The following is a 19,268-nucleotide window of genomic DNA, read 5'->3' on the forward strand; positions in this document are numbered from 1 at the left end:
ACTTTGGGAGGCCGAGGCGGACAGATCACCTGAGGTCAGGAGTTTGAGACCATCCTGGCCAACATAGTGAAACCCTGTCTCTACTGAAAATACAAAAATTAGCAAGGCTTGGTGGTGGGCACCTGTAATCCCAGCTACCACAGAGGCTGAGACAGGAGAATTGCTTGAACTTGGGAGGCGGAGGTTGCAGTGAGCCAAGGTCACGCCACTGCACTGCAGCCTGGGCGACAGAGCAAGACTGTGTCTCAGAAACAAAACAAAACAAAAAAAACCTATACAGCATTATAAGGCTGGATGCTGTGGCTCATGCCTGTAATCCCAGCGCTTTGGGAGGCCAAGGTGGGTGGATCACCTGAGGTTGGGAGTTTGAGACCAGTCTGACCAACATGGAGAAACTCCATCTCTACTAAAAACAGAAAATGAGTCGGGCATGGTGGCACATGCCTGTAATCCCAGCTCCTTGGGAGACTGAGGCAGGAGAATCGCTTGAACCCGGGAGGCAGAGGCTGCAGTGAGCCAAGATCGCACCATTGCACTTCAGCCTTGGAAACGAGCGAAACTCCAAAAGGAATATATTTATACAGCATTATGGTATTTTAAATAAAATCCTCAGTGATTGTTTTGTTGTAATATTTTATACCAAAAATTGTGAAAATTTGCATGTTTTCATGTTAGGAAGATGGATTCCTTGCTCCTTTACATCCTCATGTGAACGTTCTCTGAATTAGAAATTAGTCACCTTGGCAAGGTGCAGTGGCTCACGCCTGTAATCCCAGCACTTTGGGAGGCCGAGGTAGGCAGATCACCTGAGCTCAGGAGTTCGAGACCAGCCTGACCAGCATGGTGAAACTCTGTCTCTACTAAAAATACAAAATTAGCCTGGTGTGGTGGTGCACACCTGTAATCCCAGCTACTTGGGAGGCTTAGGCGGGAGAATCAGTTGAACCCGGGAGATGGAGGTTGCAGTGAGCCAAGATTGCACCATTACACTCCAGCCTGGGCGACAGAGCAAGACTGTCTCAAAGAAAAAAAAAAAAAAAGAAAGAAATCAGTCACCTCTCTTGTTTTTTGTGCCTGGCGTGGTTCAGGGACCATGTGTGCCATTCAGCCCAGGAGGAGTCTCTGGAGGTCCTGAGCTTTGTCTAGGATGCATCCTCTCTGGACTTTGCTTGTCACCTCCTCACTGAAGAGGGTGGCCAGGTTCTGCTCAGGAGCTTCCCTTTCTGCACCTGCTCTGCAGCCTGTGTGAGGCCATAGGAAGCTGGGGTCTGCACCGCCACCTAGTATCTGCCCGTGTAACTGCGGGCTCTGATTTATGCTGACGCCTTTGTTCTCAGTGGCTTCCTGATCTGGGGCCCTGTTACTTCAGTGCTTCTGTTCAACCAAGACAGAACATTGTCCCTCAGGAGAAATCTGGAGTTTGTGGTTTCCTCTGGATGATGGCGCGTCGTGCCTGAGCAGGGGCTCAGGCTAACCTGTTCATGCATTTTCCCACTGGGCTCCCAGCAGGTTGACTTAGTGCTTCTTTGGGGTGCAGGAACTTGCTAAGGACCTTCTGGATTTCTCACAAAGCCAATTGGTCTGTGTATTGTTGAATTTTTGTCTCCAGGGGGACAGAAAGGTCTGTGGCTTCGCATTCCTGTGTCTTGCTGACATTGCTCTTTCAGTAGAGTTGCGAATTTCTTACACAGGTCTGGAGTGTCTTAGTTAGGGGCCGTGTGTGTATTTGCTGAGGGAGAGGTAGGATGTTTCTTGTGTGTGTGTGTCATTTATAATTAGTGCTGCTGAAGAAGGAAACTTGTTTTCTTTTTTTATTTTTTTTGAGATGGAGTGTTTCACTCTTGTTGCCCAGGCTGGAGTGCAATGGCCTGATCTCGGCTCACTGCAACCTCTGTCTCCCAGGTTCAAGCAATTCTCCTGCCTCAGCCTCTTGAGTAGCTGGGATTACAGGCATGTGCCACCACGCCTGGCTAATTTTGTATTTTTAGTAGAGACGGGATTTCTCTGTGTTGATCAGGCTGGTCTCGAACTCCCCACCTCAGGTGATCCGCCCATCTTGGCCTCCCAAAGTGCTGTGATTACATGTGTGAGTCACTGCACCCGGCCAAAACTTGTTTTCAATATATTCGTATTAGTTAATACGCCTAAATGGCATTCTTTGTTATGGTTACAATCCTGTCATTCGTTAGTTCTAACAGATCCTGCTTTTTCCTGCCTCCTACCCCCACTTTTTTTTTCCTGTTTTTTTCCTCTGCTTCTGGTCCCTGCTCAGGCATCCTGTGCAGTGGTAATTGGCTGCAGCACAGACCAGTGCCCTGTTTCTGGCCTTAAATTAGAGGAAATGCATCCCACGTTTACTGTTGATTATGATGTTTTATGAGATGTTCTTGTTTAATATCATGTTTTTTTTGTTTGTTTGTTTTCCAATTTCATTCTTGGCCTGAGTATTAATTATCTAGTAATTTCTTAAGGTATGTCCTGCTGAGATATTTTCTATGACCTTTATTTGTTTGTTTATTTTTTGAGACGGAGTCTTGCTCTTGTTGCCCAGGCTGGAGTGCAGTGGTGCGATCTCGGCTCACTGCAACCTCTGCCTCCCAGGTTCAAGCAATTCTCCTGCCTCAGCCTCCCAAGTAGCTGGGATTACAGGCGCCCGCCACCATGCCTGGCTAATTTTTGTATTTTTAGTAGAGACAGGGTTTCACCATGTTGGCCAGGCTCGTCTCAAACTCCTGACCTCAGGTGATCATCCGCCTCGGCCTCCCGAAGTGCTGGAGTTACAGACGTGAGCCACTGCGCCCAGCCTATTTGTTAAATTAGTGTATAATATTCTTAAATTTTGTATCATGTATCACTGTTTTATTAATGAAATAAATCAATAAACTCCACTGGGCTTTTGCTAATACCTACATATGTAAATTTTAATGGACAAAAGTGTATTTATAGGCCAGGGTTAGTGGTGCATGCCTATAATCCCATCTTCTTGGGAGGCCGGGGCAGGATTAAACTCTTCCCTTGAACCCAGGAGTTTGAGATCTTTCTGGGCAACCTAGTAAAACCCCATCTGAATTTTTAAAAATACTACATATTTTTGAATGTGAACATTTACTAGAGATTGGAATTGAAGTTTCTATGTTTTTTAATGATCTGCCATTTTTAATAGCTTAATATTCAGAAATGTTTATCAACTAAATTGAGTACAATTTATACATTTTTAGTGTTGTAAACAATGTGGTCCTCATTTTAGGGACACTTGACATTCATGGACGTGGCCATCGAATTCTCTCAGGAGGAGTGGAAATCCCTGGACCCTGGACAGAGGGCTTTATACAGGGATGTGATGTTGGAGAACTACAGGAACCTGGTCTTTCTGGGTGAGGATGACTTCCCTCCAGAAGCCGGGATCTGCTCTAATCTATCTTTGCATTTTCTCTTGCGTGCCTCTTGGGAGCCCCTAAATTGCTTAACTGAGGTAGAAACCTTGTTGACTCAGAAATGAAAAGCTCTATTATGCTCTCTGGATTTGAAATGCGTCCTTTCTTCAGATGTACTGCCCCCTTCATAATACATCATTGGGTGGCACCAGATAACCAGTTCTCTGTTTTCTCCCCTGTGCTTACAAGTCAGTAGTTCTTGGAAGAGATCTCAGTGTCTACATATTGCATATTCCCTAAGCGCTCAGAAGGAGCCAGTCTGTGGGTGAACTTGTGAAATATTATTCTTGATCCTTTTGCGGTATCCCCTCTCTTACCTAAACACAGGGCTTGGGTTTTGGAAATGCCCCAGCACCTCTTGTTTCTTTCTTTTTATTAACAGGAATCTGTCTTCCTGACCTAAGTATTATTTCCATGTTGAAGCAAAGGAGAGAGCCCTTGACTCTGCAAAGTCAAGTTAAAATAGTAAAAAATACAGATGGAAGGGAATGTGTCAGAAGCGTGAACACAGGTAAGAGCTCTGATGGGCAGTGTGGAAGCCATAGTTTTTACTTTTTTATTTTTGAGCCAGGGTGTTCCACTATCACCCAGGCTGTAGTGCAGTGGCAATCATAGCTCACTGCAGCCTCAAACTCCTGGACTCAAGCAATCCTCCTGCCTTGGCCTCCCAAAGTTGTAGATTATAGCCACTGCACCTTGCAAAGCCATACTATTTTTTTTTTTTTTTTGTCTCGCTCTGTTGCCCAGGCTGGAGTGCAGTGGTGTGATCTCGGCTCACTGCAACTTCTGCCTCCCAGGTTCAAGTGATTCTCGTGCCTCAGCCTCCCTAATAGCTGGGATTACAGGCATGTGTCACCACACCCAGCTAATTTTTGTGTTTTTAGTAGAGATGGAGTTTCACCATTTTGGACAGGCGGGCCTCAAACTCCTGACCTCAAGTGATCTGCCTGCCTCAGCCTCCCAAAGTCCTGGGATTACAGACGTGAGCCACCACACCCAGCCCATACTAACTATTAAAGAGTGTGTGGGAAACTCTCCAAAGGTAGGAGAGTTCTGTGAGAAAAGAAAAGTTTAAATCCTAGGCATTCTGAATGGAAATATTTATTTGCTCTCTCTTGTCACTCAGCTCTATAAATGTGTGATAGTTTCATCTTTTCGCCCTCGAGTGGTGTTGCCGCCCAGAGACAAAAGCAAAGTCTTTATCCTGATGGACAGCACCCTGTCATGTGGCTTCTGTGAACTTTTGTTCCATGATTCTGAAGAACACAGGGAGCATTGTTGCCAGGGGTCTCTTTCCCCTGTGGTCTTTCTTCCTGTACTTGATTCCATCTGATGCTTAGTTTCTGTCCCTGTAGGTCAAAGCTGAGGTCTTCACAGACCTGCCCCCTTGACCTATTCATGGTCCACCCCATTTCCTGTACTGGGAAGATGTAATCAGGAAATGGGAAAACATGAGCTACTCTTTTTTGCATCTGGGCCCTGGAAACTACAGGTGCCTCCAGCCCCCTCTGCCTGTTCAGGTCTATTTGGATGGGAAGAAGCCAGTGATTTTCCTATTCTCACATGCCACTCAGCACAGAACATTTCACTTCTGGTCACCAAAATGTGTGGGGATTTCTCCCCATCAGCCATTTTTCACTGGATCTTTACTGGGTTTTCTATAATTCATTTCTAACACTGTCTACCTGGAGTTAGAATCAGATCCCACAGGCTAAACGCTGGGTTCCCAAGCCTGTCGCCCACCTCAGCCACCACTTGTTAGTAGTAGGTTGTCACCTTTCTGTCTGACCAACACAGCTGTAAGTTGGGTTCCCTCGACCCCCTTCTTGGGTTGATTACTTTGCTCGGGTGGCTCACAGAACTCAGTGAGACACTTCGTTAGGTTCACTGGTTCATGATGAAGGATGTTTCTAAGGATACAGATGGACAGCCAGATGAGGAGATTCACAGGGCAAGGCACGTGGGAAGATTCACTGGGTGTGCCACCCTCCAGTCGCCTGTGTGTCTTCAGCATTTGGAACCTCTTGTGACCCCATAGTTCACGAGCGGCTTCATCACGTAGGCGTGATTGATATTAACTCAATCTCCAGCCCCTCTCCTAGAAGCTAGTGGGTGGGGCTGACAGTTTCATGCTTCTGAATATGGCCTGGTCTTTCTGGTAATCAGCCCCATCCAAGGAACCCACAAAGGTTGCCTCATTAGAGCAGATCACACTCGTACCACCCAGGACATCTCAAGGTCTTCAGAGCTCTGTGTCAGGAACCGGGGAAGAGACCAATGTATGCATTTCTTCTTATTCCACAAGGCCCCTCAGCCATTCTTCGGTTGTGCTTCATCCACACTTTACTGGTGTGTGTCACAGGGGAGTAGGTGGCTCTTCTGAGATGCTTACTCAGCTGAGTGGGGCACATAGTCAACAGAAAGACCCTGTATTGGATCCCTAGGTCCCCATGGGGAACATGGCACAAAATAGCAACCAGATGCTTCTGGTTTTAACACTACCATCGTTTGCTCAAACCACTGTTACTTTTATCTTGTACCTTTCCATGTATTATAAATTAGCTTGGTTTTTATATATTTAGTCAGCAGTTCCATATTTCATATCATACTCTTTGTGTTTATTATTTTGTATCTGTAGGGCTGTAGTATCAGGGAATGGCCATTGATTTATATATTTTTGAGTGTGTTTTTTTTTTATGCACAGGGTATGCCTCAGCAGGAGATTCTCTAAAACTGACACTCCAGAAATTTTTGAATAGGAGTTTAAATATTTGTTTTCCTTTGTTGTACCTGACTTAGTAGCTACTATTGAACAACACTTTTGCCAATTAAATTTATTACAGTGTATAATATGGAAATTTTTTATATCTTAAGAATATGCTGTTTTAAAATTGTTGCCATCTTAATCTCAGAAATACCATTACATCGACTTGCCGTAATTTGTTATTTAAGACTGAGAGGCAAAACTGAAACCACATCTTCCTCTGTCTGGTCTTGCACCACACAACAATAAACCCAGACAACTTATGTCACCAAATGTGAGTTTTACTTCCACCAATAAGCAATCAGTTCTGCAGTGGCTACTTGCTGGGTGCCCTTGAATTCTATTCTGATGCTGTGTACCTGGAGAGCGTGTCACATCCCACAGGTTGAGGGCTCAGTCTCCAATAGTGCCCCCTTTCAGACACGGGTCATAAGTCCAGGCCTCTGGAACTTTCGACCAACTGGCTTCGAAAGTTGGGATTCCCATGGCTCCCTCTTTGGGTTTGATTGATTTGCTAGAGTGGTTCACAGATCTCATGGTAATACATACTTAACATTTACAGGGTTTATTCCACAGCGTATTTTAAAGGATCCAGACCTGGATGGTGCCTCATATCTGTAACCCAAGAATTTTTGGAGGCTGAGGTGGGCGCATTACTTGATCCCAGGAGTTTGAGACCAGCAACATAATGAGACGTTATCTCTACAAAAAATTAAAAAATTGGCCGGGCGCGGTGGCTCACGCCTGTAATCCCAGCACTTTGGGAGGCCCAGGCAGGCGGATCACGAGGTCAGGAGATCAAGATCATCCTGGCTAACATGGTGAAACCCCGTCTTTACTAAAAAAACAAAAAATTAGCCGGGCGTGGTTGCAGACGCCTGTAGTCCCAGCTACTTGGGAGGCTGAGCCCGGAGAATGGCCTGAACCCGGGAGGTGGAGCTTGCAGTGAGCGGAGATGGCTCCACTGCACGCCAGCCTGGGAGACAGAGCGAGCCTCCATCTCAAAAAAAAAAAAAAAAAAAAAATTAAAAAATTAGCCAGGCATGGTAGTACATACCTTGTAGTCCCAGCTACTCAAGAGGACTGCTTGAGCCCAGGAGTTTAAGGCTGCAGTGAGCTATGATTGCGCCACTGCACTGCAGCCTGGCTGACACAGAGCAAGACCTTATTCCAAATAGATAGAGAAGGATAAATTAACAGATGGAAAGAAGATAGGGTCAGGTCTGGAAGGGTCCCCAGCACAAGAGCTTCTGTGTCCTGGAGTTGGCTTGTGCCACCTTCCTGGCATGTGTGTGAGTTCCTGCTCACCTTCCTGTCAGCCTTGGGGTGTTCAGCTGTCCAGAAGCTCTCTGAACCCAGTCCTTTTGGGTTTTTATAGAAGCTTTATTATATAATGAAGTTACATGATATAACTTCATTATTTGTCTTTTTGTCTTTGTATGACTGGCTTATTTCACTTACCAGAGTGTCTTTCAGGTTCATCCATTTTGTAGCATATAAAGAAATTTCCATATTTTTTTAGGAACAAAGAATGCTTCTTTTGCTTTCTTTTTTTGAGACGGAGTCCCACTCTGTCGCCCGGCTGGAGTGCGGTGGCGCGATCTTGGCTCACTGCAACCTCCGCCTCCCGGGTTCAAGCGATTCTCCTGCCTCAGCCTCCTGAGTAGCTACAACTACAGGCATGCGCCACCATGCCCAGCTAATTTTTGTGCTTTTAGTAGAGATGAGGTTTTACCATGTTCACCAGGATGGTCTCAATCTCCTGACCTCGTGATCCACCCACCTCAGCCTCCAAAAGTGCTGGGATTATAGGCGTGAGCCACTGTGCCTGGCCTCCTTTTTCTATTTCTTAATCAGGTTACTGGTTTTCTGATTTGTAGGAGTTTTATGTATTTTAGATATAAAAAATCTTATCGGAGGTATGATTTGCAAATATTTTCTCACATATGGTAGGTTTCCTTTTCACTCTGGTAATTGTTTTCTTCCATCCACAATAGTTGTAGGTCTTGTGGTAGTGCATTTTATGTATTTTTACCTTCTTTCTTGTGTTATCTGTGTTCTATCCAGGGAAGCATTATTGAATCCAACGTTATGAAGCTTTCCACCTGATTTTTTCTAGGAGTTTTATGGTTTTCGGTCTTAGTTTTAGGTCATGAATTGACTTTCAGATAATTTTTGCATACGGTGTAATAAGAGTTCAACTTCATTCCTTTCTTGTGGATATCCAGTTTCCTCAGCACTATTTGATAAAGAGACTGTCCTCTCTCATTACATGGTCTTGGCAGCCTTATTGAACATCATTTGACCAAATATTTGAGGGTTTGTTTCTGGCCTGTCTGTTCCAGTCCATTGGCTTATATGTCTGCCTTCATGGCAGTACAGTTCTATTTTGATGAAGGTAGCTTAGTAATAAGTTTTGTAATCATGCAGTGTAACACCTCCAGCTTTCTTTCTTTCAAGTTTGTTTTGCTATTGAGGCACATGTGTGATTTCATATTAATTTTAGGATGAGTTTATTTATGAAGAAAACTTCATTGGGATTTTGCTAAAGAGTTCACTGAATCTGTAGATCTCTTTGGCTATTGACATCTTAACCTTAAGACTTACAATCCATAAACATGGGCTGTTTTTGCATTTGTGTGTGTCTTCTCTAATTTGTTTCAGCAATTTTTTGTAGATTTCTGTGTACAAATTTTTCCCGTCCTTGTTAAGCTTATTCCCTCCATATTTGGAAGTTTTGCATCTACAGATTCCACAAAATTGCAGATCAGAAATCCACAGGTCATTGAATCCACACATGTGGATCCCATGGATACATAGGGCAGACTGTATTTTCAATCCATGGTTAGTTGAATCTGCAGATATAGAAACCACAGGTATGGAAGGCCTGCAGTAAGGAACTTAGGCATCCACAGATTTTGATATCTGAGAGTGTTTTAAGAAAAACTCTCAAACCATGTTTTTCCTCTGCTCTCACACCACCACAACAATCTGTCAAGACAGAATAAGACTTCCGTGACCGACAGTATAGGAGTTTTTTTCCCACACACCAAGCAACGGACAAGAGCTGGGTTTCCTACAGTTCATTTCTGACACTATACCTGGAGATAGTGTCAGATCCCACAGGTTGAGGGCTCAGTGTCAAAGACTTCCCCCATTTCCCACCGGTTACGAGTCTGGGCCTCCAGAACTTCTGACCAACTAGCTTCCAATTGTGGTTTCTGTGGCCCCTCTTTGGGCTCGATAAAGTTTCTGGATTGTCTCACAGAACTCACAGAAACACTTACTTACATTTGCCAGTTTATTATAAAGGCTATTGAAAAGGATACAGATGAAGAGACCTGTAGGGCAAGGTATGGGGGAAGGGGTGTGGAGCTTCTGTGCCCTCCCTGCGACCAGCATCCAGGAAGCTCCATGTGTTCAGCCATCTGGAAGCTCTCTAAATGCAATCCTCTTAGATTTTTATAGAAACCTTATTATGTCAGCATTCTTTCCCCCAGACATAAAGCAGGACCCTCTCTCGGGAGGTCTTAAGACCTATAATCAGAAAGATGGGAGAAGATTAGAGTCCTGCCTTGAGGCAGGTGAATGGAGGGCAGGAAAAGGTTGGAGAGGTTCTGTTTCCTGAGTTCTGCCCCGGGGCCTACCATACCCAACACTGTAACAGAAGACTGTAGCAAAGGCTATGGGAGTTATGAGCCAGGAACTGCAGATGAAAACAAATATATATGTATACCATAACACTACACAGGGGTTCCTGGAACCAGTCTTCCCTGGACACCAAGGGACAGCTATATTCTCAATAGAAATAATGCCACATGGGCTTTCTTTTTATTTTTTCCTAATTATGAAGGAAAAGCCTTCATTATTTCAACACTGAGTATGATGTTACCTTTTGGCTTTTTATATAAGGCTTCTGTTAGGTAAAGTAGATTCCTCGTATTCCTAATGTGTAGAGTGTTTCTATCATCAGTAGTTGTTGATGTTTTTCAAATGTTTTTTCTGCATCCAATGAGCCTATCAAGTGGGTTTTTGTTTTTATTCTGTTTTTGTGGAGTATTGCAGGGATCGATGTTCCTAAGTTGCAACATCCTTGCATTCCAGGAGTGACTTTCACATGATCATAGTGTGTGGTCCATTTTAATATACTGCTGAACTTGCTTGCTAGCATTTTGTTGTGGATATATGCATTAGATTGATGAGGAATATTGCTCTGTAGTTTTCTTAGAGCCTTTGTGTCCTTTTCTGTCAAGGTGACACTAGCCTCATTGAATGAGTGAGGGAGTGTTTTGTCCATCACATGGAACATTTTTAAGAGTGTTGGTGTTAAATCCTTTTTCAGTATTTGATAGAGTTTTACAGTGAAGTCATCTGGTTCATTACTTGTTTTTGTTAGTAATTATTTGATAACTAATTCAATCTCCTTATTTGTTACTCGTCTTAGTGTTTCTACTTCTTCATGAGTAAGTCTTGGAGAGCAGTGTGTATCTAGAAATTCATCCATTGTTGGGACACAGTTGTACAATCTCATTTTCTTTTTTTTTTTTTTCGGAGACAGAGTCTCGCTCCTGTTGCCCAGGCTGGAGTGCACTGGCGCGATCTCGGCTCACTGCAACCTCCGCCTCCCGGGTTCCAGCCATTCTCCTGCCTCAGCCTCCTGAGTAGCTGGGATTACAGGCGTGCACCACTAGGCCTGGCTAATTTTTTGTATTTTTAGTAGAGATGGGGTTTCACCATGGCCAAGCTGGTCTTGAACTCCTGACCTCAGGAGATCCACCCGCCTCGGCCTCCCAAAGTGCTGGGATTACAGGCGTGAGCCACTGCGCCCGGCCACAATCTCATTTTCTACAATTCAGTTTTATTTGTAATGTCCTCTATTCCATTTCTAAGTTTACTTATTTGAGGCTTACGCTTAATTTTTGTTTTGTTGTTTGTTTATCTAGCTAAGGGTTTGTCAATCTTTTTAAAATTTATTTTAATTAAAAAAAATTTTTTTCAAAAGAGACAGAGGTCTCATTATGTTGCTCAGGCTGATCTCGAACTCCTGAGCTCAAGTGATCCTCCTGCGTTGCCCTCCCAAAGTGCTAGGATTACAGGCGTGAAACACTATGCCCAACTGTCAATTTTCTTACCATTCAAAGGATGAGCTTGCAGTTTCATGACTTTTGTGCTTCTCTATTCTGTTTTCTTTGTTTTCTAATCTTAATTTTTTCATTCTGCTACCTTTGTATTTAGTTTTTTTTTCATACTTCATTGAAGTATAAAGTTAGATTGTTTACATGTAACTTTATATATTTATTTTAGTGATGAGGTCTCACTCTGTCTCCCACATTGGAGTGCAGTAGTGCGATCATAGCTCACTTCGACCACAAACTCCTAGGCTAAGGTAATTCTCTTATCTCAGCCTCCTGAGTAGCTAGGACTACAGGTGCATGGCACTGTGCCTTGCTAACTAAAAAATAAATAAGCCAGCACTATGGCTCACGCCTGTGGGAACCACACTATGGGATTACGCCTGTAATCCCAGCACTTTGGGAGGCCGAGGCGGGTGGATCACCTGAGGTCAGGAGTTCAAGACCAGTCTGACCAACATGGTAAAACCCTGTCTCTACTAAAAATACAAAAGTTAGCTGGGCATGGTGGCACACGCCTGTAGTCCCAGCCACTGGGGAGGCTGAAGCAGGAGAATCAGTTGAACCCTGGAGGCGGAGGTTGCAGTGAGCCGAGATCGTACCACTGCACTCCAGCCTGGCGACAGAGCGAGACTCCATCTCAAAAATAAATAAATAAATAAATTTTGTAGAGATGGTGTCTTGTATTGTTGCCTGTGCTGGTCTGCAACTCCTGGCTTGAAGTACTCCTCATGCCTCAAACTCCCAAGTGCCGGGATTATAGATGTGAGCCATCATGCCTGGCCATTTATTTTTAATGTAAACACACATTTTTGTTGCATTTTATAAGTTCTGGTGTGTTCTGTTTTCCTTTCCTTTTCTATCAAGATATTTTAAAAATCAGTTTGTTGTTTCTTTTTTGACCTATTGGTTTTTTAGATGTGTTGTTTCATTTGGACGTATCTGTGGGTTTTACATTTCTTTCTGTTAATTTTGTTTTATTACATTATAATGGGAATCAATACTTTGTAGACTTCTAAATGTTTAAAAGTTTGTTTTGTGTCATAACATGAAGTCCATCCTGGAAACTTCCATGGGCACTTCCGAAAAATTTGTATTCTGCTGTTTTTAGGTGATGTGTTCTGTATACGTCTGTCATATCTAATGAGGCTATAGTGATGTTTGAGTCCTGTTTTATTCTTCTTCTCTTTGATTTTTATTTATTTATTTTTAGTTTTTAGTTTTAAGGAGCAGGGAGTTTAATAGGCAAGAAAGAAGGGGGAAGAAAGAAAGAAGAAGATCCCCTGTACAGAGACAGAGTGAGGGGGGCTCCAAAGCCGAGAGACAGAACCCCCTTCTCTTTGGTTCTATCCTTTTTTTTTCTTTTTTTTGAGACATAGTCTCACCCTGTTGCCTACCCAGGCTGGAGGGCAATGGTGTGATCTCAGCTCACTGCAACCTCCACCTCCCAGGTTCAAGCGATTCTTATGCCTCAGCCACCTGAGTAGCTAGGATTACTAGAATGCACCACCGCATCCAGCTAATTTTTGTAGTTTTAGTAGAGATGGGAGTTTCGCCATGTTGGCCAGGCTGGTATCAAACTCCTGGCCTCAAGTGATCCTCCTGCCTCAGCCTCCCAAAGTGCTGGGATTACAGGTGTGAGCCACCCTGCCTGGTCACCTTGTTCTATCCATTTTTGAAAATGAAGTATTGAAGTCTACTACTATATTGTGGAGCTATCTGTTTCTCCTTTGAATTTTGTGAATGTTTCCATCCTATACTTAGGGGCTGTGATATTTGGTGCCTATATATTTATAGTTGTTATATCTTCTTGGTGAATTGAACCCTTCATCATTGTATAATAACTTTTCTTTCTTATACTGGTTATTGAGTAAACGTCTGTTCTCTTTGATTTTAATATAGACACCTCTGTGCTCTGCTGGTTACTATTTGCATGGAATATCCTTTTCCATCCTTTCAGTTTCAGCCAATTTATGTCTTTAGAGTTAAAGGGAGTCTGTCGTGGATAGGATTTAGTTGGATCCTGTTTTGTTCTGATGCCAATGGGAAATCATTTGTATTTCACATACTCATAGAGAAGGCCTTAATAGTGCCATCTTGTCACATATTAGCTGTAGATTTTGTAACATCTTGTAGATTTTTTTGTCCTTCATTTTTCTCTTACTGCCTGCTTTTGTATTTTGTTGGTTTTTTAATTGTGACATGCTTTGATCCCCTTCTCATCTCCTCTGGTGTATGTTTGTAGATTTTCATCTTGTGGTTAAGATTGAAGTTACATAAAACATTGTAACAATAAAACATTATTTTAAAATGTTAACAGCTTAACCTTGATTAGGTACCAAAAGCATTACATTATAGCTGTGCTATTTGTTATTGTGCCAGAAATTCCTTCTATATATGTAATATTCCCATTAACACATTTTAGTGCTTTTTAAATAATTTTGCCTTTGAAATGCTAGGAAAGAAAAGCCAAATTACAAATGAAAAGTACAATAATGTGTGATTTTTTTGTTTTCATTTTTAATTTTTTTCTCATACAGTGTCACTCTCAGGATACTATGTTTCCATATTTGATCATTTATTGACCTTTAATGGAGAACTTTATATTTTCATTTGGGTTAGAAGTACTGTCTGGGGTCCTTTTATTTCCTTTTGAAGGATTCCCTTTAGCATTTCTTGTCAGACAGTTCCAAGGTACTAATTACCTTCCTCAGCTCTTCTTTATTCAGGAACGTGTAAATTTCTCCTTTATTTTTGCAAGCAAGTTTTGCTGAATATAGTATTCTTGGTTTTTTGTTTGTTTGTTTGAGAAGGAGTCTCGCTCTGTCGCCCAGGCTAGAGTGCTGTGGCGGGATCTTGGCTCACTGCAACCTCCATGCCCTGCCGTCCCCCATGCCGGGTTCAAGTGATTCTCCTGCCTCAGCCTTCCAAGTAGCTGGGATTACAGGCATGTGCCAGCACAGCCAGCTAATTTTTGTGTTTTTAGCAGAGACGAGGTTTCACCATGTTGGCCAGGCTGGTCTTGAACTTCTGACCTCAGGTAATCAATCCACCTCAGCCTCCCAAAGTGGTAGGATTACAGGTATGAGCCACTGCACCCAGCCGTATTTTTTTTTCTTTAAGCACTTTCAACATATCATCATCTTACTGCCTTCTGGCCTGCAAGTTTGCTTTAAGATGTTTAATGATAGGCTGGGCACGGTGGCTCACGCCTGTAATCTCAACACTTTGGGAGACCAAGGCAAGCAGATTGCCTGAGGTTGGGAGTTTGAGACCAGTCTGGCCAACATGGTGAAACCCCGTCCCTACTAAAAATACAAAAAAATTAGATGAACGTGGTGGCGTGCGCCTGTAGTTCCAGCTACTTGGGAGGCTGATGCAGGGGAATTGCTTGCGGAGGTTGCAGTGAGCTGAGGTGGTGCCACTGCACTCCAGCCTGGGGCAACAGAGAGAGACTCCGTCTCAAAAAAAAAAAAAAAAAAAAGAATTGTGACAGGTGTGACAGGGAGACCTTTCCCAATTAGCCTGTTGTAAAGGGTGTGGGAACACCTCACTCCTGGGATTGTGTCTCTCCTAGCTTTATGCATATATTATACTATTACTAATGTCTATACAACTGCTCTTAAATGTCTTATTTTCTCTAAGAGGCTCATCCCTGCTTTTTCTGAGAAGCTTTCAGTTTCTGTTCTATTTTTCTGCCCTTAATCTTTCTCAAAGTCACTCATAATCCTCCCGAGTCCTGCAGATTCCCCACTGCTCCAATGCATCACGTCACCCCCTTGTGTTTTCAGCTCTGACAATGTGACATGCAAAGTATGCCGATACTTCTTCCAGTGTCTGAGTTGGGTGAGGCTGATTCTAGTCCCTCCACCAGACTGTAAACATGCCAGAATCATGGGTTCATGTTCTACTCTTTCTTCTTTTCTAGGGAGGAGCTGTGTATTGGGAAGCAATGCAGAAAACAAGCCTATTAAAAATCAACTTGGATTAACCCTTGAGCCACATCTGTCTGAATTGCAGCTGTTTCAAGCCGGAAGGAAAATTTACAGAAGTAATCAAGTTGAAAAGTTTACAAACCATCATTCCTCAGTTTCACCACTTCAAAAAATTTCTTCTAGTTTCACAACACACATTTTTAATAAATATAGAAATGATCTTATTGATTTCCCATTACTCCCACAAGAAGAGAAAGCATACATTAGAGGAAAATCTTATGAATGTAGTGAAGATGGTGAAGTTTTTAGAGTCCCTGCAAGCCTTACTAACCATCAAGTAATCCATACTGCAGAGAAACCTTACAAATGTACTGAATGTGGCAAGGTCTTCAGTCGCAATTCACACCTGGTAGAACATTGGAGAATTCATACTGGACAGAAGCCTTACAAATGTAGTGAATGTGACAAGGTGTTTAATCGCAATTCAAACCTTGCACGACATCAAAGAATTCATACTGGAGAGAAGCCTCACAAATGTAACGAATGTGGCAAAGCTTTTAGAGAGTGTTCAGGACTTACTACCCATCTCGTAATCCATACCGGAGAGAAACCTTACAAATGTAATGAGTGTGGCAAGAACTTCAGGCACAAATTTTCTCTAACCAATCATCAGAGAAGTCACACGGCGGAAAAACCTTACAAATGTAATGAATGTGGCAAGGTCTTTAGTCTGCTTTCATACCTTGCACGGCATCAAATAATTCATAGTACAGAGAAGCCCTACAAATGTAACGAATGTGGAAAAGCATTTCGCAAGCGTCCGGGCCTTATGGCCCATCTTCTAATCCATACTGGAGAGAAACCTTACAAATGTAATGAATGTGACAAAGTCTTTGGGCGCAAATTATACCTAACCAACCATCAGAGAATTCATACTGGAGAGAGACCTTACAAGTGTAATGCATGTGGCAAGGTCTTCAATCAAAATCCACACCTTTCACGACATCGGAAAATTCATGCTGGAGAGAATTCACTGCGTACCTTACAGATGGAATGAATGTGGCAAAATCTTTAGTTACAATTCACACCTAGCACAACATTGGAGGACTCAGGAGAAAAACCTTACAAATATCATAAATGTGGCAAAGAATTTAGTTTGCATTGAAGCCTCACACTCATCTCTTGATCCACACTGAAAGGAAACCCTACAAATGTAAAGTTAATAACATATATAATCTATAAAGAGAGAACAGTTATATCAGAATAGAGCATTTAATGAAAACTACCAGTATAGCATATTCTTGAGTAGGATCCACATTTAACTGCTGGCACCGTAATTTGTAACTCTTTGATTTAGAATGTACATACTTCTCATGTTTTAAGTAATAAAGTTTTTTTTTAGTTTTCTCTTTTTTTTTGAGACCAAGTCTCGCTGTATTACCCAGGCTGGAGTGCAGTGGCATGATCTTGGCTCACTGCAACCTCCGTCTCCCGGATTCAAGCAATTCTCCTGCCTCAGCCTCATGAGTAGCTGGGATTACAGGCATGCGCCGCTACTGCCCGGCTAATTTTTGTATTTTTAGTCGAGACGGGGTTTCCCTGCGTTGGCCAGGCCGGTTTCAAACTCCTGACCTCAAGTGATCCACCGGCCTTGGCCTCCCAAAGTGCTGGGATTATAGGTGTGAGCCACAGCGCCCGGCCTAGTTTAAATTTTTCTTAGTGTGAATGAATTACATCCTTTCTACCAGCATTGTTTAATCTTACCTCAGGAGGATACTTTATAGTGGAGAATAATAACCCATTAGGATTTTAAGGTTGAAGCAGCCAGAAAAATGTGTGTGTGTGTATGTGTGTGAGACATAAAACAACATACGCTTTTGGGTGCATATACTTAAGTAGGTATGATTTTGAGTAATTATACTTAGTACTTGAGTTAGTTTCTCTGTACTCTGGTGTAGGATGCTTATGTGGGTAAAGTCAAAATCACTTTGTTAATAGCAGTACAATTTCAGCCTTGTACACCCTCAAATGTGTGTGAGTGTTAAAGAGTATGCCCTGTATTACGTTTCTACATGCCTCTTTCTTGTGTGCCAAATAAGAACTATGGTGTGCACCTTCATTTTCATGCAGCAAAAATATATAGTAATATAACAAATATTAGGAAATAAAGTATGGGTTGAGGGCAAAAATACTGTAACATGGCCGGGCCTGGTGGCTCACGCCTGTAATCTCAGCACTTTGGGAGGCTGAGTTGGGTGGATCACGAGGTCAGGAGATTGAGACCATCCTGGCCAACATGGTGAAACCTTGTCTCTACTAAAAATACAAAAAAAAAAAAAAATTAGCTGGGCGTGGTGGTGTGCACCTGTAATCCCAGCTACTTGGGAGGCTGAGGCAGGAGAATCGCTTGAACCCAAGAGGCAGAGGTTGCAGTGAGCTGAGATCACACCACTGCACTCCAGCCTGGTGACAGAGCAAGGCTCCGTCTCAAAAAAAAAAAAATACTGTAACACAATTTCTTTTTGTACTTCTAGTGTTCAGTGACATCATTTGAAAATATTAATGTTCACCCATCTTCTTTTTAAGTCACACACAGAAAGGGAATTTTGTTTTGGTACATTAACTAGAAACTTCATATAGTCACCCTCACAACTCTTTTGGTAATTTGAATTTTTGACCACTCTTCTGGAACTTGTTTGAAGTCCCCCTAAGGTTTGGCTTGGATCTTGAGAATGATGATCCCATACACTGATATGGTTTGAGAGTGTTTATTATATCATGAGGCTCTGTGGGGGAAAGCAGGGTATACTTTTCCAGCTGGTCCAAAAGTGGCTTCAGAGAACTGGGATAGGTGACTGGCTTGGGGTGTCATGATTGCTAAAGGGTAGGGCTGGGGCGGGGATACCCACTACCCATACTGGAAAGTTAGCTACAATTCACACCTAGCATGTATATTTTTATATTTTTTGTATGTATATATATTTTTACATTTTTTTCCTACATTGCCTCCAAATTCTATGTTTAATACATTTCTTCCCTGTTTTGCTCTGGTAAAAACTTTAGGGGACAAATAAATGAGAGTGCTCTTTGGAGAGAAAATTTTGTGACATGGGACTGGGCATTGTGGCATGTGCCTGTAGTCCCAGCTACTTGGGAGGCTGAGATGGGAGGATCACTTGATGCCAGGAGGTCGAGGCTGCAGTCAGTGAGCTGTGATTGTGCTATTGCACTTCAGCCTGGGCGACAGAGGGAGACCATCTCAAAAAAAAGAAAAAAAAAGTTGTGACCTGAGTATGTCCATAAGACAATGGCCGGTATACACTAGGTTTGAACTTCCAGTTGGTTCCAAAGGAGTGAGCACTGAGGCTTTATTATCAGTTGACCAGATGGGCAGAATAGGAAGAGGGAGTGCAGAGGTGTAAAAGGCGTTGGTGTTCAGACATCACAAAATGCAGTCAATTCTACTGAATGCTTCCTTTGGAAACTCCTGCCATCTTGGTTAGGAAATACCCCCAATTTTCTTCATGGTAATATGTTATATTCCTTTTATGGATACAGATACAGGTCTCATTGCACAATATGATTGTTGAAAATGCTTGTGAATTATAGTTTAGTAAAATTGCCTAAGGTTTTTGTTTTTGTTTTTTTACAGTAGTTCAATGAAAATTATTGTGCGGAAGTGTTTATAATAAATGTGACTTACCATATAGTTTCATAATATCTAATTATACAATATGACAATTGTAATATATTACATAATGACAATTTTGTAATCTATATTTATTATACGATAAATATAATTTTACTACAAGAGCATTTTTCCAAAAGCTGTGGATATGTCATTTTCAGATTATGGTATTATGCAATATATTCTATGGGTCATTTTCAATTGTAATAAAATTATATTTTTTGTATGTATATATATTTTTACATTTTTTTCCTACATTGCCTCCAAATTCTATGTTTAATACATTTCTTCCCTGTTTTGCTCTGGTGAAAACTT

At 42.3% G+C, this 19,268-nt stretch overlaps 1 protein-coding gene across 4 annotated transcripts in view; it reads left to right on the forward strand.

The window, feature by feature from the left end:
• Positions 1–19,268, forward strand: part of LOC101144471 (zinc finger protein 610) — a 59,662-nt gene that overhangs the window by 14,244 nt on the left and 26,150 nt on the right. For 2 of the 4 annotated variants that reach the window (XM_004061337.4, XM_055370399.2), the window contains exons 4-6: positions 3,248–3,374; positions 3,817–3,945; positions 15,259–19,183. The exons of 1 other annotated variant lie outside the window; for it this stretch is intronic. In XM_004061337.4, the coding sequence (XP_004061385.2) occupies positions 3,248–3,374; positions 3,817–3,945; positions 15,259–16,322 (1,320 nt within the window). In that variant the 3' untranslated portion in view covers positions 16,323–19,183. Of the gene's footprint in view, positions 1–3,247; positions 3,375–3,816; positions 3,946–15,258; positions 19,184–19,268 lie in introns of those variants that run through there. One more of the 4 variants, XM_004061338.4, reaches the window with a different exon arrangement.

The sequence above is a fragment of the Gorilla gorilla genome, chromosome 20 (assembly GCF_029281585.2).
Source record: "Gorilla gorilla gorilla isolate KB3781 chromosome 20, NHGRI_mGorGor1-v2.1_pri, whole genome shotgun sequence".
Classification (NCBI taxonomy): domain Eukaryota; kingdom Metazoa; phylum Chordata; class Mammalia; order Primates; family Hominidae; genus Gorilla; species Gorilla gorilla.